Genomic DNA, 24,958 nt, shown 5'->3' on the forward strand with positions numbered 1-24,958 from the left:
AGCCCCAAGATGGACATTTTAGAGAAAAAAAGAAGAGATTATATTATGAATATTTCTTATTCATTATAACCTGTGAAAATTTTAATGACTAGGTATTTATTATTCTATGTGTGCCTCAATTTCTTAATGTTCATCCCGCTTGTTGGATGTTTAAAATCTTTCCTTTCATTTCTTCCTAATAATGATAAAATGGACATCTCTGTTCTTCAAACTTGATTCCCAACCTGATTTATTTCTTAAGGGTAGAATTACTAAGTCATAGTTTGTGAACATTTCTAAGATCCTTAATTATCTCACCAGACTACTTTTCAGTGTGTTTGTTGAAATTTAATCTCATTGGATGTGCATTTAGTGTTCCTCTCATGCCATCCTAACCCTCATTGAAAAATGAAAACTTTGAAAATCTTCACTGATTATTTTTTGTTTAATTTTTGTTTTTCTTATTACTAGTGAGACAATATTTTTCATGTGCTTATTAGACATTTTTAGCTTCTCTTTCATGAATTCTATGTTTATGTCATTTGCCCATATTTCTGTTGGAGTTTGTGTTTTTCTTATTCAATTGTATGAACTTACTACATACATATTGATGATGTTAACATTTTGTCTTTTTTATCATATTTGGGCTAGAATTCTTCCAAGTATATTATTTGTAGTCATATTATCACTGACAGAAATGAACTTTTTAAAAAATGAGGTCAGTTTATATTGTTTTGTATAGAAGGTAGTTTTTAATGCTTAAAAATTAAGAATATACACCTTAGAGATAAGTGTAGAAAACATCCATTTCAGAGCTTGGTCCTACCAGTTAATGCTTCTGATATTACCATTATATTCTTAACTTCATGTAAGGTGGTGTGCTCATTACAAAATTATGAGACCAAGCGTTTGAGACAAGGTATTGAGCTGCTTTTGAACTGACTGGATTCAAGATAAAATTCTAGCATTCCCTCCTTCACCTACTTCAATTTTCTATAACTCCACAGGACCTGAATGGCAGCCCTCATATGGTCTCTTTTTCCTTTTAGATAATTCTTCCTTACTTCAGGAAGATGAGGAGGTAGAGATGGAGGCCATCAGTTGGCAAACCAGCAGTCCAGCTATGAACGGGCACCCTACCCCTCCAGTGACCTCTGCTCGTTTCCCCAGCTGGGTCACTTTTGATGACAATGAAATTAGCCTCCCTTCTCTACCAGTCACCTCTCCTCTGAAGCCAGATATACCATCTATTACATCTGTGGGCCCAGATGCACCTTTTAACTCCACTGGGTCAGTTAAGAGGGATCGTCCCAAGAGCACTTTGATGAACTTTTCCAAACTTCAGAAGTTAGACATTTCCTCCTTAAACCATCCACCTTTCATACCTGAGGCACCACCTTGGAGGGCAACCAATCCTTTCTTGAATGAGACTTTACAGGATATACAGCCCTCTCCTATCAACCCTTTCAGTGCTTTCTTTGAGGAACAGGAGAGGCATTCCCAAAACAGTTCCATTTCCAGTACCACAGGCAAAAGCCAAAGAGATTCACTCATCGTCATCTACCAGGATGCCATCAGTTTTGATGATTCAAGCAAAAGTCAATCACACTCTGATGCTGTTGAAAAACTTAAACAGCTCCACATAGATGATCCTGATCATTTTGGCAGCACAACACTACCTGATGATGACCCAGTAGCCTGGATTGAGCTAGATGCTCACCCACCTGGGCCAGCTCTGTCCCAGCCCAGGGATGGGTGGCCAATGATGCTGAGGATCCCGGAGAAGAAAAATATCATGTCCTCCAGGCACTGGGGACCAATCTACATCAAACTAACAGAGAGTGGTTACCTGCAGCTCTACTATGAGCAGGGCCTAGAAAAACCATTCCGTGAGTTCAAGTTGGAGATGTACCATGAGGTTTCCGAACCCCGGCTTCAAAACTATGATGAGAATGGTAGGATCCACAGCCTACGTATTGACCGAGTCAGCTACAAGGAAAAGAAGAAATACCAACCCAAACCTGCTGTGGCTCACACAGCAGAGAGGGAACAAGTGATTAAGCTGGGTACCACCAGTTATGATGATTTCCTGAGCTTCATCCGTGCGGTTCAGGACCGTCTCATGGATCTGCCGGTGTTATCAATGGACCTGAGCACAGTTGGTCTGAACTACCTCGAAGAGGAGATCACAGTGGATGTCAAAGACGAATTCTCTGGCATTGTGAGCAAAGGAGACAACCAGATTCTCCAGCAACACGTCTTAACACGAATCCACATTTTGAGTTTTCTCTCTGGGCTTGCGGAGTGCCGCTTGGGCCTCAATGACGTCCTTGTGAAAGGAAATGAAATCGTTTCCCGGCAGGACATCATGCCCACCACGACCACAAAGTGGATTAAGCTCCATGAATGCCGTTTTCATGGGTGTGTGGATGAGGATGTGTTCAGTAGCTCTCGGGTTATTCTCTTCAACCCTTTGGATGCGTGCCGGTTTGAGCTCATGCGGTTCAGGACAGTGTTTGCAGAGAAGTCCTTGCCTTTCACGCTCAGGACCGCAGCCAGTATCAACGGGGCAGAGGTGGAGGTGCAAAGCTGGCTGAGGATGTCATCCGGTTTCTCCTCTAACCGTGACCCTCTCACCCAGGTTCCCTGTGAGAATGTAATGGTGCGTTACCCAGTGCCCAGTGAGTGGGTGAAAAACTTCCGCAGGGAAAGTGTCCTTGGGGAAAAGTCTCTGAAAGCCAAAGTGAATCGGGGGGCAAGTTTTGGCTCAACTAGTGTCTCTGGTTCTGAGCCCGTCATGAGAGTAACACTGGGAACTGCCAAGTATGAGCATGCCTTCAACGCCATCGTGTGGAGGATAAACCGGCTGCCTGACAAAAACTCAGGTAGGTCAGGGTTTCTCTTCTGTGGAAATGCCCATATGCTCCCTGAAAGCTGGGATCACCTTCCATATCTTCTTCCTGTATCAAGTGCTTGCTTTTGTTGTGTGGTGGGAATGGTAATGGATGGGGAGGGGCACCAGAATAATTGAAATATTTGTGCAAAGTAACAAGCATGGTGACCTAGTTCACTCCATCTTTTCAGCTCCTTGTTATCATAAATCTTCCATAAAAATATGTATTACTCTGCTCAGCTAAGCCGATAAGCAGCTTTCCAAGGAAGCTTCTGAATGTTTATTCTTTTGGGACTCATTAAAGTATTAACTGTGGTGTTAAAAGCAGTCCATTTCCAGGTCCTACCTTGGAAGGCTTCTGGGTTCTAAAGAGGCATCTTTCTAGCTGTGCCTTGGATGTAGGTGAAAGGGCCAGTTTGTGGCCAATGATAATTACACATGAAAAGTTAAATTTTTGAGCTTCACTCTGTGAAGCCTGTCAGTCAAAATATCTCAAACTCAAAGTCTGGCTCTGGGACTTTGGGATGGGCAAGAAGGGAAGTGGGCTTCCAATCAGACTGAAGATCCAGCCAGAGCATAAAGGTCAAAATGGTCCAAATTTCATCAGGCACGAAGTAAATCAAGGAATGTTTTATTTAAACAAACAGAAAGCATACCAACCCTAGCTGGCCTGCTCCCAGCTGTGGGGGATGCTCTTGTGCTTGATTGAGCCCAGAAGGCAATTACTTTCCTTGTTGGTCCAGAGAGATTTAGTGACATGACAAAACAAGGCAGCAATCAAACCAGCTCTAATAGCTTTCTTTCTTAGAGTAGGCCTGGGTGACCCCAGTGGCAGGAACAAGCTCGTGATCCCATGAGCCTTCAAACCATTCTCTTCTTGTTTATAATAAATTGTGCCCATCTGTTATAAAAAGTGGATTTGCTAGTGGAGCAAAAAGAATAAGCTTTGGGAAAACTCCTGATTGATATATGTAGCTATGCTTTCATCCATTTTCACAATTAACTCCTAACTGTGTATTCAGAGTATTCCTCTCCTGGTCAGCAGGTGGAGTGGCTATGTTACCATATCCTAGGTGCAATATGACATGATAGCAAGAAGCAGTACTGTCTGGAAACTCCCCAGGCAGCCCAGAGAGCTGGCGCACACCAGGCACTCTGTGTCAGACACTGGGTGTAGCAGTGCAATCTGATGAGACAATAGGGCCTCTGTTGTTTGAGGCTGGGTTTGCTACCCTCTATTCCTAAATTGACAGAATTTCTAAAACAAGGTCTTCCTCTCTATGCTTGCTTCTTCACTTCTTTTGAAGTCAACACTGTGTTCTCCTGGTGAATACTCTGCAATTTCTATGTCAGCTGTAGACTCGCAACTTTCCAGGGAAGTAAAAACACTGAATCCCCCCATGCCACAAAAGCCCTGGGGGAAGAGAGCACTGTGGAATTACTGCACTTCCAAGCTGGAAGGGACCATGGGGAACTCAGCCAAACCTCTTCATTCTACAGATGAGAAATTAAGGCCCTGGAGGTGGTGTGACTCATCTAAAGTCTCACAACCACATCCAGGGCTCTTTTGTCAATACCACAGTCCCCACTTACATTGCAATAGATGAAGCCAAACAGACACAAACTTGAAATAATTTCTGTTACAAGAACAGAGATTTGCAGTTTTCTTAATGCATACAAGCATATCTCAAAGTGATTTAAAATATTTAAAAGTACTGTATAAGAGTTTTTTTTTAAAGATTGAGAGAGAGAGAGAATGTTAATATTTATTTTTTAGTTTTTGGCGGACACAACATCTTTGTTTGTATGTGGTGCTGAGGATTAAACCCGGGCCGCACGCATGCCAGGCGAGCGCGCTACTGCTTGAGCCACATCCCCAGCCCTAAGGGTTTTGATTATAAGCAACAAACACTGACCTTCAGAGAAGAAGAGGGAGGGAGGAATGAAAGAAATAAGGAAGGAAGGAGAAAAGGAAGGAAGGAAGAAAAGAAAGAGACAGGCTGGATGAATATGAATAGTTCAGAGAAATGAAGAAAAGTTTGAACAGACATCAGAAAAGGCAGCTCTGGAATAGCCCTCGTAACTAGTGGATTTCTCCTCAGGGTGCAGCCACTGGGACAAATGGTCACCACCATTTTCTGTCTCATTGCCAAGTGGATCCAGGCGAGGCGTGTCCAGAGCATTTTGACTCATCTAAGCATCAAGCTGATATTCAGCAGCAGGGAAGATTATTTCTCAAAAGAAGAGAAAAAAAAAGATTGCTACCAGAAAAAGGTGGAAATGGACACAGGACAGGGACAAAGCAATATAGGTCTTCAGCAAACATTTTTCTTAATGCTTCCCAGTGGAAAATATTCAGTAGCTCAAGGCCAAGTAAATGCAGCAAGTATGTTACTAGTTTACTAGAACCTTATTTGTGGGAGATTTTTAACATACAGGACAGCATAAGGATATTTAAAGATGTTCCTTACCTAAACCCCTGACCCCATGCTTTTTCTGTCATGGCTCTATAATATTTTTAGTAGTGACCCCCAATAGAGACTTCTTGTACTACTTCTGGCCCATGGTGTGTTTCTGAACCCATTCAGGAAATTAATAGTACTCTCTTCTGGAAACGAGCTGTATACGATCTATGCCCTGACCAGACTGCAATTTCCTACCGTAACTGGAAATCACTGTGCCCAGCCCTTGCCCTCTTATCCTATGCTCCATCCATGAAACAAGAAAACTGATGATGATCTATTAGTAATAGCCCCTTTTCCTGAATTCTTCTATCTAGGTGTTAGTCTTGGCAAATCGCCTTTTAAGTTTTGGGTTTTTTTTTTTTTTTTAATGACTTGCACCTCCATTTACAAGGGCCCAGCAGAAGTCAAAAGGCCCAGCTGGCTGGGAGGCCTGAACCTCTCCACACACACTCCCACCTACCTTGGCCCTGCTTCTGCATCCCACAGTTGGCGTGGCAGGCAGACTATAGGCAGCATGGGCCAGCAAGTGTGCAGCCACTGTGGGCTTGTTCTCTTCTTAGCCCCCAGGAAACCATGTAGCTGCTTTTGAATTCCATACTGCTTCCAACCAGCAGGGCCCAGCCAAGTGCACAAACCCAGCTAAATGTTCCAAGGATTCCTCCCACCGAAATCTCAGCGTTTTTTTCTTAATCTTAGGAGATGCTGGAATAAGTCCTGCTTACTCCACAGGTCTCACAAGAGGAAATAAAGCATTCTATCCTACATAGGTAACTTTGCTGGAATTCTAGTTCTCTTTAGATCAGGTAAAGATAAAACAATTCCAATAAGAATAAAGCCTTTTGGGGGGGAAAAACTGAAATTTAATGTTATATTTTCTCATTTTCATCAAGGAAAATAACATAATGTGTAGGCTTTTTTTTTTAAGCTCATTACTGTGAATTAAACTATACCAGTTTTCAAATTACACTTAAGTGTCCACCAGCCTCACACATCTAATAATGGAGGCGAGGAATCTAGGAAAAGATGTTGCCTTCAGAGTTTGCTGTGAAAGGAGGGAGTCACTTTTGTAAAAGAAATGAGTTTTCAGTATTCCAACAACATGCAAATAAAGGTAAATTAGATAAAAGCAGTTAATCAAGTTCTTAGTAAGAGACTCTTTCTATGTATGTTGTATTTTCTAATTCTATAGCAGCATATTGAGAAGAATTTAGGGCATAATTTGGAGTCAAAGTCAGATCTGCGTTTGATTCTCAGCTCTACTACTTAATTCGGTGTGACCTCAGGCAATGAATTTAACCTTCTCAGAGAAACCCAATTTTTCTCATCTGTAAAATAGGGCTAATACCTAGCTCATTCAGAATGAAATTAAGATAAGTCTTTTTTAAATGTTCAGCACAGTATCAAGTCTGTAACAAATGTCAATGAATGATAGCTATATAATTACATCTGTGGTACACAATTAAGAAGATATATGTAGATTCACTTTCAAATAATCTAATTTCTACAATTACATGTATCTTATTTAAATTCCTTTCCTAAAAACCAGTGCAGAATTTTCAGTTAATTTCCCAAAGTCTTACTTACTTACAAGTTACCATTGAATTATGTTACATTTGTGAAACAGCAAAACAAATACTTCACTCTGTAATGTTTTCCTTGGAGAGTAGGTGTGTACCTTCTTACTTTCTGAGTTTGAAAGTCCTACCCAGCCCAGTAAAAAAAGGGGGGAGGGAATTGTTTACTCAGGGACAATGGATAACTAAGGAGATGTTTCAATTACACCATTAAGTCAACTAGAAAGCTCAGGCACTTTCTAGCCATGACCTTGGACAGCTCACTTTGTTTCTTGGTCTGTAAAGTGAGGATGATATTATGACTTCAAGGGTTTTGTTATGAAGATTGAGTGAGAATACCTGTGGAAAGCACTTAGCCTCCTGCAGGCACAGGGCATTCAACAATCTTTTCCTCCTGGGCTGGGGATGTGGCTCAAGCGGTAGCGCACTCGCCTGTCATGCATGTGGCCTGGGTTCTATCCTCAGCACCACATACAAGATGTTGTGTCCGCCGAAAACTAAAAAATAAATATTAAAAAAATTATCACTAAAAAAAAAAAAATCATTTCCTGCTGTGCTTGAAGAATGACAGGAAGCTTGGAGGGTTAAAGTCACAGAACTAAGCTCTAATTTTTCTTCCCCCCCCCAAGTCTAATAATAATTCTCAAACAAAAATCCTTAAATGCCATCCAAGTATAATTACATATAGACTTATAGAATTGGAGCAGCAAGGGGCTGTGCCTGGCATACACCAGCCCACCCTTTTGTTATCCCTTCCATCTCTCCCCACTTTACAGTTGAGGAATTGAGACCTGGGGAGAACAAAAGACTTGGGTGTGGACTCTATGCCACTTGCATTGCAGCTGGAAGCCAATGCATGGTATTCTGATGTGGATCAGTTATTCTGAGGCGTGTACCACACTTTCCCTAATACATGTGTGCTGTCCATAAGGCTTTTGTCACTTACATATGTCATTCACCCACAGAAATATGTTAAAAGCCTTTTTGAAAATATGAAATGCTATTAAGAAAAGTCAACTCATCCTTCAAAGGAAAGCAATGATTTTGCTCCAGGTGGCTGACATTGATGTTTTACTATGTGCTAAGTGCTGATCCCTTTTACTCTATTCTTTGAATCTACAGCCCTTTTTAGTTTGTACTGCATCCACATATCACCCTGATCTAAGCAGGCAGAGTGGTCTGTTTCTCAGGCTGTGGGTTTTATTGATAGGATACTGGGCAGTGGTCATTAGACAATGTTTTATCAAATGGTCTAAGGCATACAGAGCCTGCTGCAGCAAATCCTCCACTTAACACTGGACCATCTGTAAGACTGCCAGGTGCCCAGCCTACTGGTCTCCTTTGTTACTGAGGTAGCTCTTTTGACCTTTTTAAAATTTTTTAAATTCATCCCCCAAAGAACCTGACCTGGATTCTTTCTTTCATAGCTTCTGGTCACCCACACTGTTTCTTTTGCCACCTTGAACTTGGTTCTGACCGGGAAGTGCCTTCCAGATTTGCCAGTCATGTGGATGTTGAGTTCAACATGCCCACAACTTCTGCCTCCAAAGCCGCTGTGAGATCCATCTCCGTGGAAGATAAGACTGATGTCAGGAAGTGGGTCAATTATTCCGCACATTACAGCTACAAGGTAGCCTTGGGAAGGGTCTGCCTGATGTTTGCAAGTCCATCTCTTCACACTACTACCCTCCCCCTCCTTAATCCTTTTAGCAATGCTTACTGTTGTGCAGAGTATGCTCTTAGCATTCTAGAGGAAGTACACATACATAGCTGTGGATGAGTCTGCTCTGATTTTAATGAATAATCTCTTGTGAGCAAGACAAAGGTTGAAAAAAAAAAAATGAAGGGGCTGTTTACAGAGGAGAATGCAATGTCTCTGTCCTTGTGAATAACAGCAGTAGAAAGAACAGAGGGCCTGGTGTGGTAGTGCACACTTGTAATCCTCCCAGTGGCTTGGAAAGCTGAGACAGGTTCAAAACCAGCCTCAGCAACTTAGCAAGACCCGGTCTCAAAATAAAAAATAAAAAGGGCTGGGAATGTCCTCAGTGGTTAAGTGCCTCTGGATTCAATCTCTGGTACCAAGAAAAGAAGAAAAAGAAAAAAAGAACAGTGGGTGTAAATTTATTATTACTCATTTGTAATATACTTTTTTGCAAAATAGTGAATGTGGAAGCAGAAGGGAGTTATCAGGAACTTGTCTAACCCTAAACACATTTCATCAGCATGAGTTGATGAAGTGGATCAAAACAAATTTAAGACACATATGCCTGGGCACTGAGCTGTTACAATACAGCAAATTTCTACAATGGTATTAGGATCCGGGCTATGGAAGGAGTAATAAAAATTGTTGTTTTAAACAAGGATTTTGCAAAGTGGTTTAATAATTTCCTATTCACAATGATACCCTTACATTTATATGGTGATTTATGATTCCTCTGTTTCCTTAGTTGTGTGGTCTAAAACAAAAAGAACAAATACTCCATCTTGTGGCCAGGAAAAAAATAGCATTTTCCTCAAGCATGACCCTGTGCTGTCTTGAATCATTACCCTCCAAATGGAGCGGTATACTCAGAGAAGCAACGTTAATTATGAAATTCCTGAGCTTAAGGGATTCCCTGCCTGACTTATCAAAGGCTTCATTTGAAGTGTGATATTTTCAAGTGGAGATTTATTTATTGGACCCTTTGTAATGACAGCATATTTTGCAGAAGATATGGTAGAACTGTAAACACTTCACTACTTCTAGTTTGGAGGCTTTTAAAGTGGTAAAATATTTGGAAAGGTTTAAAGAATCAGTTACAAAGGAATTTATTTATTTGATAAACATTCATCAATTGCCTCCTGTTTTTCTATATTATTAGATAAAATGGTGAACAAGAGCTTGCCCCTGTCCTGTGGAGCCCGTGGAACAGTGGAGCCAGACTAGTGTACGAGATAAAGTAGAAATATTCATAGGGGAAGCACAAAAGTCTGCTTAATGAGTCCAGAACAGAGGCAACCTTTGAGTAACTATACATGACAAACAATAAGAATTTTTCAGGTAATCCATGAGGAAGAGGGAATATCAGATCATGTGAAGAACATATGCAAAGTGAAAGTCATGATGATGCACTAGGGCCAGTAGCTCCAACATGAATAACCTGACATTAGTACAATTACAAGGAATCCTAAAAGACACTACCAAGATTCTTTTTAGTTTTTGCGCCCTTCCTTCTTTCCTTCTTTCCTTCCTTCCCTCCTTTCTTTCTTGTTATTGTTTTGTTTTGATGTTTTCTCCAATTTTTATTTTGGCAGGTGGAAATTGAACAAAAAAAGAGTTTGAAGCCAGACTTTGAAGGAGATGAAGTAGAAAATCCCAAGGAGTGTGGGATACAGTGACAAAGCCTTCAGTGAGGAACCTGATCCAAGAGTCATGACAGGGTGTCTTCCTGAATAGCTGAGGTTTAAGTCAATACCTGCTGTGGCCACTCCATGCTGGGAACAGTCCATCAGATCTTCTCATTTACAGTCACCTGTATTTTAGCAGGAACCCTGAGGTGGCTGCTGTGGAGAGAGGCTTGTTGAGTCTGACCATACCTGAAGCACACGGTTCATCTGACTTTTGGAGCTTACTGTGTAATTGAGCCTCCTTGTCTTTTTTCTGCTTATATCAGAGCACTGGCTTATGGTTTTTTGTGACTGTTAGTCTGTAAAAGAACCTCCAACATCAGTGTTGGCATGATTTCTTTCTGATGTTCATCTGCCACTCATGAATTTCTGAAAAAAGTAAAAAAGCAGTCTTAAGAATTCATATCTGTCACCAGGCACAGTGACACATACCTATAATCCCAGTGACTCAGGAGGCTGAGAAAGGAGGATCACAAGTTCGAGGCCAGCGTCATCCATTTAGTGAAGCCCTCAGCAACTTAGTGATACCCGTCTTAAAAAATAGAAAGTGTTAGGGATATGGCTCAGTAGTGAAGTACCCCCTGGATCAATCCCTAGTTTCAAAAAAAAAAATTTTTTTTTTTTTTTTTTTTTTTTTAGTATCTGTCACTTCACTCCTCTAGAAAAGGTTCAGAAAAGATTCACAACAAATTTCTTCTTTGGGTCGGCTAGACCTCTCATAGAAATCTCCATTCTTCAAATGTTAACACTATGCAACAGAAATTTTTCAGATTTCCTCCTGGTTCTAGATTGTTTAGATTGAAACACTTTTTCCATTTCTCTGAGATTTCAGTCACAGGATTTGCTGTCCTAAATTACAATAGACAATAGGAAAAGGCCTATTAGGATATATTTTTATTCTGTGATTGGACCTACATTCTGCAAATGGATTGGACTAGATTTACATTCTGTTGAAGGGAAAGCAAAATTGAACGTATTTCCTTTCTCCTCATTCTGACGAGAAGGGACATTAAATTTAAGATTATATACATATCGGGAGACACTTTCAATATCATTAAATTCCCAAATTCACACTGAAAAATACAGGCCACTTCTGATTCCTGAAGCAACACACACACGCACGCACGCACTCACGCACGCACACACACACACGCACGCATGCACACTCTATACCTCAGGCAGTTGTCAGGGGCATTTGGGAGTTCTTTTTATACCTCGTAGCCAAAATACTGTTACATGGCTCTTCAGCTCACTTAATAGGAGATTTAAGCTGAAAAGATAATTTTAAAGATTGAATGAGCTTTCCCACAAAATTCAGAGTTCGATAATCACAGTATTATAATAGATCAAAAATGCAGAAAACTGTAGGGTAAGGGTGGGGAAAAGCCATATTTATCAATGTTGTGAACATTAAATCCTGATTCTAAGAGTCAGGACACTCTGCCTTCTTTTCCTGCTTATCTTTGTTTCTTATTTGTACCTTGGTGTTTTCTCTCATGAAGAATGGAGTGAGGGGACAGAAAGTACACTTTTATCAGCTTTGTACATAATAGAGAAATAAATAATATCTCCAGTTTTGGAATGACCAATTTCAGGACTAATTTATTCAATGAATATTCATTGAATTCTAACTATGTACTGATAATAGGTTATAAAAATTGTTACAATATTTTGAAGTATCTAAGCACAGGAGTGAATCTATAAAAGAATGAGTTGGATAGGCATTAATGAGAACCCCTCTTTCTGAGTTTTTAAAATGCAACCCTTTAAGTATAGAGTAGAATACCATGTGAATGTGTGTGTTTGTGTGTGTGTTCATAAACAAGGTCATTGGGAAGACATTTCTGTAGCCATTCATGTAAAATATTTTCTTAGGGAAATGATAGTTCAGTTTTGAATTGGGAGAATACTGTAGCTATTCACAAAACTAATGCATTCAACCTATGTCAAATGAAGTTTAGAAAGTTCTACAAGATGTATTGTTAGTACACATCTGGATGGAGGGTTGGGTTCAATTATATATACTGTATTTTAAGAGAGACATTAATAACTTGATTGTCCACAAGCAGGTGATCAGGGTTGTGCAGAGTCTGATTATATAAGAAATAGGGGACTAGCTACCCTGAGGAACAGAAGATATAGCTGGGAAGGGAGTACAGAGAAGGAAGGAATATTATAATAGCTGCCTCAAATTTTCTGTTGATCTATAAAAAGAGGAAATAGATTTGTTTTGTGTAGCTTCAGAGGGCAAAAATAAGAATGAAGAGGAACTTTAAAGATGTCTGCTTTAATATAAGAAAGAATTCTCTAAGAAAAGTTGTTCTAAAGAGGAATAAACTCAAGTGTAAAATTTCCTGTTGCTGCCTATGCCCAAAGGTTACAATAACCACCTATCCTGGGTGCTATGAAAGGGACTCTCACATTTAGATTTGGGTTCGATGATTGCCAAGATCCCTTCTAAATAGTCTCAATAGGAATAAGTCTCTAATTCCAGTGATCTTTTCCTTCTTACATATTAACATGTTCTTTAGAATATAGCAGAGCCCCCAAAGGGCTTTGTCAAGGGATTTCAAAGCACATCCTTTCCCTGGTTGTACTAAAGGAACTTAAGATTCCTAAGGAGTCTGCTTGGGTTGGAGAGTTGGCAAGATGAATAAGAGCATCCTCACCCCTTCCTTACCAAGCTGAGCACTGTGTCCAGATCCCTGCCTCCCTGCTATCAGAGCATGCAGATTGCTTGATGGATCTCAGCCCTATCCCCTTGGCTAATTCTCATGCCTTCTTGCTTTCACCTGGACTGTGATTTCTAACCAAAAGTTGGGAAATCCCTTCCATGCTTTCTACATTCAAGCCAGCCAATTATTACTAATTTTTAAAAACCTACTACCTTGATTTCATCAAATTTGTTTTGCCTCTGATTAAAATCAGAGGGAACTGATTATGGGTAACATTTCAGGGGTTGGGAGAGTCAATACAATATATTTTTACTGTTTTACTAATAACTTCCATAAACACAGCTGGGCAGATTACCTTTTTGATGTGCAAATTGTTTGTCACTGTGGACCTGGTTGGTTTGTTTGTTTGTTTGTTTGTTTGTTTGTTTTGTGTGTGTAGGGAGTTACCAAAAAAATCCTGGTCTATTATCAAAAATGTGAAAATATTAAAAGTGAATTTATTTTACCAATACATAGTGTTACAATAGAACATAAATTAGATGTCACATGACATCAATAGCTGTACTTGCTTTCTAGGGCTTGCTTTTCAACTACACAGTAAAAGAGGGCACAAAATGTATTCATTATGATATGTCAAAGTGGGGAGACCATTCAACCCCCTTTGGTTGCTCTTATAGACATAGTAGTTATTCCTTATCAAAAGTTTGCACTTTGTTCATATTAAATATCACCTGGACAGTTGTATTGTGCTTTTTTACTTTCTGTTTGGTTCTTCTTTTATTCTCTACCTTCCTGAATTATTATTAGGGCTCCTAATCCTTGAGAACATTTTTTAATTTAAAATATTTTTTGTTTGAAATGAGACTAATTTTTATTCAAATCCTGTGGTTAGAGTGAAAGTTTATTTCCCTAGAAACTCAAGTTCCTAAGAAATGTGATGTTGAAGACAAGGAGCACATCTTATTCTTTTTGTTTCCAATAACTAGCACAAAGCTTGGAATTTAATAAGGTTCAGCCATCTTAAATCTTTATTGATAGGGCAAACATATTCATGAAATAAAAGGAAGTTATTCGATATTTAATAAATGTTTGTCAATAGAAAACTTCCCCTGAAACTCTAAGGGTACCATCAAATACTCATATTAAAGCAAACAAGCAGCTTTTATTTTCTGGAGGATTTAAATAATTTTTCTTGCCAGGCGCGGTGGTGCATGCCTGTAATCTCAGCGGCTTGGGAGGCTGAGGCAGGAGGATCATGAGTTCAAAGCTAGTAAAAACAAAGCAAAAAAAGTGAGGTGCTAAGCAACTTGGTAAGACCCTGTCTCTGATAAAATACAAAATAGGGCTGGAGATGTGGCTCAGTGAGTGCCGTGAGTGCCCAAGTTCAATCCCCAGTCCAAAAAAATAATTATTATTTTTCTTTTATTCTTGCCTTGAAAGTCAACTAATAAGAACTGTTGGCACTTAAACATTTCTTGTGCTACCGAATTTGAACTTAAATGTACCATATTCATACTGAGAAACATTTGTATGCCCCAAAGTGCAAAGGCAAGATGTGCTGCCTATAGCCAGATTGATTCAGTTTTGGTGCTGCACCTCAGCTCTATGGGCCCAGACCTTGCCCATTAGAATGGCCAAAGCAGAAGAAAGCATTTGATGGGAGTGCACAGCCAGTCTCAGTGTGCCAGGTCTTTGTTCTCCCCAACATTAACCACAACTGGGGTTACTGTCACCACAGTGATAAAGGTCTGAAAAGGCTGAAACTTGCCAGATGAAATCTTGATAAAAGTAATAATTTGATTGATGGAAAAGTAGAAAATATGCTATTTTTTTTTCTTACAGCCTTGGGAATTACTAAACTGGTGTGAGTAGGAAGCACTACCACCCAGCCTACATAGATACATTCTCCCTGTTGGAATTGGTAATTTTTAACTCAAGAATTATTATAAGTTATTTTCAGCATATCCAGAGTTTAGATTATGTGAAGAATGCAATCCAACAGGGATTTTTAACAAAACCAACAAAAATAAAAATTTTAAAAATTATCTGGTAAACAAAGTGTCTGAACACTACACTACCAAATCCCCTCCAAACCATGACAATTCTGTATGTAAAATCAAGACATTCTCACCAAGTTTCTAAAGGTGTTTTCTAAACATTAGCAATGCCTAAATGCCCTACAAATCACCAATTCTTAATTATGTTTTTTTGTAAATGAGACTGACTTTGAGTATTATGATTCATATTTATATACTTTAAGAATTAAAAGTGAAGGAGATGTAAGGCAACCGTAAATGTAGAGAACAAATGTATCTATTAGTAACATTTTCCCATGTGTTAACTGCAGCAAAAATGTGGAATTTTTACATTTCTTTTAGAGTGCCTTAGCAAATCTGCTTCGGAAAATCTAGTCCTATGTTTTGAGAATTGAAAAAGAAAAATGTATCACTCCACTTAAAATTCCAGCCTATAGGGGCTGGGGATATGGCTCAAGCGGTAGCGCGCTCGCCTGGCATGCGTGCGGCCCGGGTTCGATCCTCAGCACCACATACCAACAAAGATGTTGTGTCCACCGAGAACTAAAAAATAAATATTTAAAAAAATTCTCTCTCTCTCTCTCTCTCTCTCTCTCTCTCTCTCTCTCTCTCTCTCTCTCACACACACTCTCTTAAAAAAAAAATTCCAGCCTATAAAGGCAGAAACCTTTCATAATAATATGTTTGGCAGTACCTAGACAAAGGCAAGTAACAACTGGATATAATAAAAAGTTATAAAAGAACAGGCTAAAGAAAATAGTATCTCAATATGAAAAAATATAAAAAGAGATGGAGAATATAGCTTTGGACAATAACCCTCAAAATACTTAACTAGAGGCCTTCTCTTAAAGCTAAAAGTAAGCTGTAGGAAAAAAGATTGCAAGGCAGGGATAAATAAAAGAATCATTCAGATCAAGAGGTATTTGTCCAGTGTCTACTCTGGTCAGGGTGCTCTGTTAGCAGCCAAACACAAGGACACTGAGGATTATTTATATAAAGTTGTTAGTAGGTGTGTGCCATGATGGCTTTATTAAGGGAAAAATTGGCATTTGTATGAATCTCTAGAACATTGTCATGGAGACAATCACTATGTTAATTGACTTGTTATTTTGTCAGTTGGACTTCAGTTTCTAATAAAGGAGAGGACTGGACTAATTGTTCAGATTCTTTCCATCTCTAGTTTTATGAGTTACCTTACAAAATATCCTTTAGTGCCAATTTTTGTGTGAAAGTTCCATGCCAATAATACTTCATATATTCTTACAAACCAAGAATTTGAATTTTGAGGACTGAGAAAATCAACTGCTTCATCTTTCTTTATTTTCATGTCTCTACCCTTCACCATCAGCCGGGAAGATGGAAACACAGGAAACCCTGCAATTATCTATTTTTTAGTTGCCTTTAAAACACCAAAGAGGGTGGTGAAGACTACTGGGAATGCTGCTCTGGAAGCTCCATGGGGTACTACCCCTCCAAGCAGTGGTGTGAGTGTGAAGAGAAGCAGACAGTTCTCCAAAATGGACATTAGGATCCCGGTATGACTTCAAGCAGATGTAGCTCGAATCCTCCAAGGTACTGAGGATGTCGGGATAATCCTTGACTTATAACCTACATGACCTTTATACAAAAACTGCAGGACTTGAGGGAGGAAAGTGTACTCAGTCAACAGTCTGGGACTATTTGTAAGTTACAGTAAAACCAGAGAGAAGGGGATAGTCCCCTGACACACACCTCCTTTCTCTCAGTAACATAAAAATGTACTTTAAAATTTTTAAAAACATGTACAAGCTATGAAATATAGCTTTTCTCGTGTGGTATTTGTGGCTTGACTATGATTTTAGTTTCTTTTCTGGTTGTGCTTAATGTCAGATGTAATGGATGAATTCCAACTGCACTGAGCAAGGAATTCCAGCATCCTCTTCCTGTTCACTCCTTTGTTCTGCCTCAGTTCTAGTTGTGGACACTGTCCAGCAACATGGGGACCTAAGCCTTAAACATCGTTACTTGCCTCCATGTGCTGTAGGATGGCCAACTTAGAGGTATTCCACTGGTTCCAGGAAAGCAGATTTGCATTCATCTCTCAATAGGAGCCTGTTGGGCTTAAGGGTTTTAAAGAATGGGGTGAGAGAAGGGAATAACGTGAACTCCTCTGACCCTCAGCCAGCGTGCATTTAATCTTCATGTCCACTTGCCAACAGAATCTGAAAACTTTGCCACCTTCAAGAGATAAGTCAGAATTAATGTTTTAGCCAGAGGTAACAGAGGGGTGCTGCTCTTTGCCCTTCTTTTTTGTAATGTCCATAGTGAATTTCAATGTGCCAGGGTGGATGAACCCAGGATCCAGTGAATAATTCAGCCCCTTCAACCTTATACTTTCCTTCTTCATCCATCCTCAATCAGTGTGACTTCTTGCATTGTTGTGGTTAATTTTATGTAAAACCAGTTTACTTTTAAAAACGTGCCTATGTAATAATAAAGTCTACACACTGGCCATCTCTGTAGAGGTGAGGTTTTATTTTAGTTCTGCTTATTACAATCTGTAATGCCTTTTTTTGAGCTTTGAAAATGAACTGTTAATAAAAGTTTTTAAACAAAGTGTCTCACTGTGCAATGTTTAATGAGGATTGGCATAAGGAAGAGTAAATGTGTATTAATAAGGCCCATCACCTAATTCAGATGGTTAGTAGTTATCAGCCAATAAGTTAGCAAGGGGCCCATTAATTATTCTCATCCAATTTGTCATGTATATAATTTGCGATATTATTTATCGAATTCCTATTTTGTGCCCAATACTGTGAGAAAACAAATGAAAAATGATATAATCCTTAAGAAGTACATACATAATAAGAAATGTAAAGGGGTACATAAATAATAAATTCACATTATGTTCCTGGCATATTGTCAGTGCTCAAAAAGTAATTTTCAGTCGAGATGAATCCTAATTACAAATGTCAACATAAACTCAGAAGGAAGACAACTGGTATAGACTAGAATATTTAAAATTTTCACAGGAAGGATAGCTTTTAGGTGAGACCTGAAGTGAGGTAGATGTTTGGCTCAGTGGCAAGAGGAAGGGAACCTAGGGGTGGCAAGAGGCAGGAACAAAAATGGTATGTTGGGTTAGCAGATCAGCTTGATCTGAGTGATGGTTAGGCTGAGCCATAGTAGTAGAGCCTGCCTCCAGCCCCAAATTGGACTCAATATAGTAAAAGCTATGAAGCCATTTTGGAGTCCCACCAATGAAGCATCATTCTAGAAAGACAAGTTTTTCAACAACAACCAGTCAACAACATGCTAGGTATTTTGGACTATGGGAAATATTAAAAGCAAGGAAAATAAAGTGGGTTTTTTTGTTTGTTTGCTTGTTTGGGAGTGAAAGCAAAAAATAAACTGAGCTTTGCGTTTAATTCACATTGACAAAGGACATTTTATTGCAAAGTAAAAGCACCTACTAGAGGAGAACTCACACCAGTTCAGTGGCCCTCTGCTGTCTACAGATCTCTGTCCTGAACAAAACACAGAACTGTATAGCCTAATCTGTATAAAATTGGAGCTAGAAACTGATATCAGGTGCACAGAAGGGTAAACAGTCAAAGATCATAACTTTTGCTTAAGTTGGGAATCTGTCAAAAATATTCTACTTATTCTATTGTCCCGGAGAACTCCTTGTTTAGGTTCCACACCATCATAAGAATTAGCCTTGTGGGGCTGCCCTTTCCTTTAATATTCTGATAGAATACTCAAGTAACAAGCCAAACATGCTCACCAGATTTGGGTAGAAAGAATTGAGAATGAGAGGAAGTGAAGATGACATGTAATTGTCTTTAGGGTCATCTGCCATTCTTGTTGCAAACTCCTCCCAGTTCCTTCATCACCTCGGTGTAATACCTCTCTGTTTCAACTTCCTCTCTTTCCAAGACACAATATTAGCTAAAACTCTTGTAATGCTTGTACTCTGGGGTAACCACTGGTACAGGATTTTATGTGTATTATTTAACAAAAGTATCCCCCTCTCTCCATTCCTCAAGGCACTAATAATTCCAGGCGGGTGGATATAACAGATGTTTACCAAATGTTAGCCATTGATGATTATCTATAGTATAAAAAATAGCAAAGAACTTACAACTGAATATCAGACATTCCTGCTCCATTGGCCAAGCCCACAGAGGGAATTCCTTATTAAACATCTTTCCCCTTTGCCCCTAACACGCATAGATAGGCTAACTCCTCAAGTCCCCAAACCACTGTCTGACTGCCAAGGGAAAACTGGAAACTCTTCTTAAAAGTCCTTCTTTAATGGGAATTAAGTTCTAATCTTCAAAATCATGTAAATAGCCTAAAATAAAGTAGAACTAAGGATCAGTCTTTTTTGATGATAGTTGCTCTATGACCCTCAATTAATTTTTCAATTTCTTCCATGAGGATTCTAAAAGAGTCATCACCAACCAAGATCCCAAGCCATCTGAACAGTGTGTTCCAGTCATGGTTAGTGTGAGGAAGTCATTAAAATGAGTCGTATAATTCTTCTCTCAGTTTTACCAACATGAATCAAGTGTTTCAGACTTGACAGCATTTTTCATCTCCTTCAGAGTGTGATGGCAGACCAAATAAATTGAAGTGGAAGTAAAATAAGTCTCCACTCTACCTCACCTTATTATGCAAAGCAGTTTTAGCTCCATTCCATCTCATCCTGTCATAGACTGACCCAATTGAAGTATCTTTCCAAAAAAAAAAGTCTATATTAGATCTCCACAAAAGAACTAACAACAAAAATCACCAATTTTTTCCCTTTAGAGGTCTCAAAAGCTACAGATAAAATTTTCAGAAAAACTAAGGTCAAAAATACCTGTACTACTTTTCTCCCATAACAGAGTCCAGGTCAACATATAGGAACAGGGTAGATAGAATCTATTCACTATTCATCTGGAGCAAACCACAGTGATCAGGGAATTTAGCCCCCATCCCCTTCTCCTCCCTTCTTCTCTCCCCTCTTTTTTTTCTCTTCTTTTATTTCTCACTAACCAAGAATAAAGTCCTGGGCTGGGGATGTGGCTCAAGTGGTAGCGCGCTCGCCTGGCATGCGTGCGGCCCAGGTTCGATCCTAAGCAACTAAAAAATAAATATTAAAATTCTCTCTCTCTCTCTCTAAAAAAAAAAAATAATAATAAAGTCCTGCTTAATCTAATGATAGTACCAGAGAAAGGAACATATCTTAGAGATCTGAAATAGTCTTTAGTTATTTCTGTCCACATTGACCTCTTTTCGTCCAAACTCCTGTTTTGTATTGTGTCTACTGTTAGGTCCCTAGACATTAGTTACTCCATTTTGGTTCTGGGACTCAGAACCAAAACTTATAAACTGCCAAGAAAAAGAAACTTAAGATACTCTGTTCCCACCGCCCCCCCCCCCCCATCCAAGGTCTCTACGTAGAAAAATTTGTTGATACCCAGCCACCTACACCCAAGGTCAATTCTAGCCTGCTCCACCCAAGGTCATTTCCAGCTTGCTCTTGTTCCTTGTTAAAAAGGAAAAAAACAAATAAAAACAAAAAAACTCCTCTATTCAAGTGACTGCCTGCTTTGTCTTGCAGAGGGGCAGCCTGGCAGACACTCTCTGTCAATAAACCTTTGCTTGAACTCAGAAATGGATATTTGTGCCAGCTACCCTAACATCCACTGACTCCCCCCGCCCCCTGCTGGGGATTGATCTCAGGCTTGCTAGGTAAGTGCTCTATCACTGTACCACTGAGCTACATCCCCCGCCACTATATGCTGCCTTTTAATGTTTTATATTTATTAGTTTGCCATACTCATTAAAAAGCAACAGTCAAGAGAATTGGCTTTCTTAGTATATGACAAAACTTACCAAAAATAATAATGACTCAGCAGAAACAAATCAACATGCAATTGAAAATGACCAAAATTTACTCTGAATTCAAATATTACTTTTTTGTAATATCCCTTGAAATCAATCCCTCTTCTATCAAGGAAACTGCAGTCTGTGATGTCTTCTTTCCACTACTGCTTTTCTCTCTTTGCAACTCTGAAGTTATTGTCATCAGTAATGCTGCAAGCATGTTTAATTCTCCTGATGCCAGGCAGTAAAAAATTCATCCCCTTTAACTCATTTAATACTTTGATAAAGATACTGAGAAAAAACTGAAATTTTTTTCCTCTCCTGTTCTATCAGCATAATACTCCTGACACCAACTCTAGAAACAGAAAAAGTCAAAAGCAAAGTATTTTTATCTACTGTCTATTTTGGACAGGAGATGTGTGAGAGTTTTTTCCCATGTATTATGCAATTCTGCAGAATCCTCTAATTCAACTCAATTTTGATACTATCTGGAGATAACACCAGATCCCACTGAATCTGGTTGAGTTGATCCTATAAATAAATAGTCTACTAGAAACCCAGTGTTTAAATTTTTTGATTTTTTTTGGGGGGGGCTGCTAAAATACCAAATACAAACAAATACAAAACGGTAACCCAGTATTTTTTGATTTTAAAATTATGAACTTAGGGCTCGGAATGTAGTTCAATAGTAGAGCATGTGGCTAGAACATGCAAAGCCCCAGTACTGAAAAAAAAAATACATATATGAATTTAAGGAGTTCCCAAGATATCAGTCTGTGCTCAGTTTGGGAAAAGCTAACATGAAAATATAGATGATTTATCAAGAAAAACATTAAAAATAATAAAAATCTGTATAACTAAGGAAAAATAAGAGCAAACCCAGGACATTTCACAAAGGTAAACATTCACTTCTAATGAATGAGATTACATTTTTCTATCTACGTCTTTGAGCCCTTTTCTTAAAATTTCCAGTGATGAGATTCCTATGTGCAGCTGGACTACACTTCAGTTGGGGAATGTTCTCTGTGGCAAGTCAGCACAGTCAAATGGAGCATGGAGTGTGGAAGGCAAGGTTTTTCCCACCTCCCAAACCCAACCTCTTTATGCCCTGAAACGTTCTTTTTATAAACTGGTGCTTCAATAATGGCAACACCAATTCACTTTCCCAGAAATGTGCTGCCCCTAGAATCCTAGCTCAGAGAAGAAGGAATTCTGTCTATCAGTAACAGATATATACACAATTCTCTAGTCTTCAGGATACAAAATCAATATATGAAAACCAGTAACTTTCCCAAACACCAATAATAAATCTGCTGAGAAAAAAAATCAGGAAATCAATCCTATTCATAATAGCCTCAAAAATTAAACAAAATATCTAGAAATAAATGTAACTAGAAGGTGAAAGACTTCTACAATGAAAATTATGGAACACTGAAGAAAGAAATTGAGGAAGTTACTAGAAGATGGCAATACCTTCTATGTTCATGGATAGGCAGAATTAATTGTTAAACTGGCCATATCACCAAAGCAATCTGCAGATTCAAAACACTCACCATTGAAATACCAATAACATTCTTCACAGAACTGAGAAAAAAAGTCCTGAAATTCATTTGAACGAATAATAATAATAAAAACAAAACAGCCAAAGCAATTCTAAGCACAAAAAGCAATGCTAGAGGCATAATACCTGCCTTCAAATTATACTAGAACTATAGTAACAAAAACTGCATTGTATGCATTATATATAAAAACAGAAACATAGAAGAGAATATAAGATACAGAAACAAATCTATACATCTATAGTCAGCTGATCCTTGGCAAAGGCACAAAAAACAAGTATTGGAGAAAAGACAGGCTTTTAAACACATGGTTCTGGGAAAACTGGTTATCCATAGGTAGAAGACCAAGACTAGATTCTTGTATCTCACCCTGCACAAAATCAACTCAAAATAGATCAAAGGCCTAGGATTTAGACCAAAAACTATGCAACTCCTACAAGAACACGTAGGGTTGTTATGCCAACATATAGGCATGAGTAATGACTTCCTCAGTAGTATCACTAAAGCTCAGGAAATAATACCAAGAATTGTAGATGGAATGGCATTGAATTTAAAAATCTTGTGCACAGCAAGGGAAACAATTAAGAATGTGAAGAGAAAACCCACAGAATAGGAGAAAAATTTGGTAGCTACTTTTTTGATGGAGGATTAATATTCAGAATATGTAAACAACTGAAAGCCACCCCCCAAAATAACCACATCAATAAGTAGGCAAATTAACTAAACAGATAAATGGCTGACAAATACATGAAAAAAATGTTCCATATCCTTAGTATTCAGAGAAATGCAAATCTCACTTTCATCTCACTCTAGTTATAATGGCAACCATTAAAAATACAAACAATAATAAATGCTGGAGAGGATGTAGAGAAAAGGAAAACTTCTACATTGTTTGTGGGATTGTAGATTAGTACAACCACTATAGAAATCAGTATGGAGGTTCCTCAAAAGACAAGGAATGGAACCATTATATGACCCAGATATACCACTCCTCGGCCATTATCCTAAAGAATTAAAGTCACCATACTATAGCGATACATTCATACCCATGTTTACAACATCACAGTTTACAATAGCCGAATAATGTAATCAGCCTAGATGTCTCTCAATGGATGAATGAATAAAGGAAATGTGAAAATGTGATGTATGATACATGATAAAGTTTTATTCATCCATAAAGAAGAATGAAATTATGCAATTTGCAGGGAAATGGATGAAATCTGAGAGCTTTATATTAAGCAAAATAAAACAAATTTAGAAAGTCAAGGATCACGTTTTATCGCGTATGTGGAAGTTAGAAAGGAAAAAGGGCAAAAATCAGGATGGATATCATGAAAACAGAAGAGGAATCAGTAAAATAGAGAAAAGGGATTGAGGGAGGGAGAAGAGGAGGGAAAGAATAAATGTTGGGGAATGCTGTTGACCAAATTATACTGCTATGTCATAGTGCATATACAAATATGTAACAAGAGATCCCACTCTTGCTAAGAGTGGTGGTGCACGCCTATAATCCCAGAAGTTTGGGAGGCTGAGGCAGGAGGATCTTGAATTCAAAGCCACCTCAGCAATTTAGTGAGGCCCTAAGTAACTCAGTGAGGCCCTGTCTCGAAATAAAATACAAAAAAGAAAAAAAGGGCTGGGGATGTGACTCAGTGGTTAAGTGCCCCTGGATTCACTCCTCAGTACCAAAACAGAAAAAAAAATCCCACGTTTATGTATAGTTATAATACACTAATAAAAATATGAAATTCTCTAGGTCTTGACAGTAAAAGTTTCAAGTACATGTTTCTGATTAGAAGGACTTTTCATGTCCCCTGAGAGATGTGGCAATACTACCTCCAAAAGTTGGCCCTGGCAACAATAAGCATCATCATCATGGTATTTTGTTGACTTCATTCTACCCAGTCTCTCCTCTTAATATTTTGTTTCTACTGATTTAAACATAAGACATACATACATATTTTCCATGATCAATTTCACATGTTTAACATTGAACCTATACATTCCTTGGTTAGCCCGGAGTGCCTCCCTCTACATTACCCAACAATAACAGCAGCGGTGGCTAGCTATCTGCTATGTGTTTTCTCTACATTACTTTGCTTAATCCTGAAAGGAAAGTGAACACAACACTTAGAGCGACCAAGAGATCTTTATTGCAGCAGTGCAAAAGAAAGAGAGAGAGAGAGAGAGAGAGAGAGAGAGAGAGAGAGAGAGAGAGAGAACAAAAAGAAAGCAAAAGCAAGAGAAGAAAGAGAGATCAAGAGCAAGAGCAAGAGAGAGGGGCCCCGCAGGAGGGAGTTTTTATAGCCAAAATCTGATGGGGTCTCTGGGTCTGCAAGCTGCCTTGTTAGTGTACAGTGATTGGATGATACAGTAGTGTCATCTTCTGCCTTCAGGCAGATGGGGCAGGGGCTAGATGTGGGTTTCCGTTGTACCAGATGGGTGGGGGTCGAGTGTTCAGCCTTGAGTGGGGTTGAGTGTTCAGACTTGATGCAAACAGGTGATAAAGGACCAGATAAAGGGGTTTGAGTGCA

General features: G+C 38.9%; 1 protein-coding gene across 11 annotated transcripts in view; it reads left to right on the forward strand.

Moving 5' to 3' along the window:
- Positions 1-24,958, forward strand: part of Ston2 (stonin 2) — a 153,875-nt gene that overhangs the window by 120,194 nt on the left and 8,723 nt on the right. For 9 of the 11 annotated variants that reach the window (XM_026402432.2, XM_026402468.2, XM_077800093.1 and 6 more), the window contains 3 exons: positions 1,029-2,864; positions 8,339-8,541; positions 10,206-15,365. In XM_026402432.2, the coding sequence (XP_026258217.1) occupies positions 1,029-2,864; positions 8,339-8,541; positions 10,206-10,289 (2,123 nt within the window). In that variant the 3' untranslated portion in view covers positions 10,290-15,365. Of the gene's footprint in view, positions 1-1,028; positions 2,865-8,338; positions 8,542-10,205; positions 15,366-16,357; positions 17,599-24,958 lie in introns of those variants that run through there. The other 2 variants (XR_003301997.2, XR_003301998.2) reach the window with 2 other exon arrangements.

Source organism: Urocitellus parryii, chromosome 6 (assembly GCF_045843805.1).
Source record: "Urocitellus parryii isolate mUroPar1 chromosome 6, mUroPar1.hap1, whole genome shotgun sequence".
Lineage (NCBI taxonomy): Eukaryota > Metazoa > Chordata > Mammalia > Rodentia > Sciuridae > Urocitellus > Urocitellus parryii.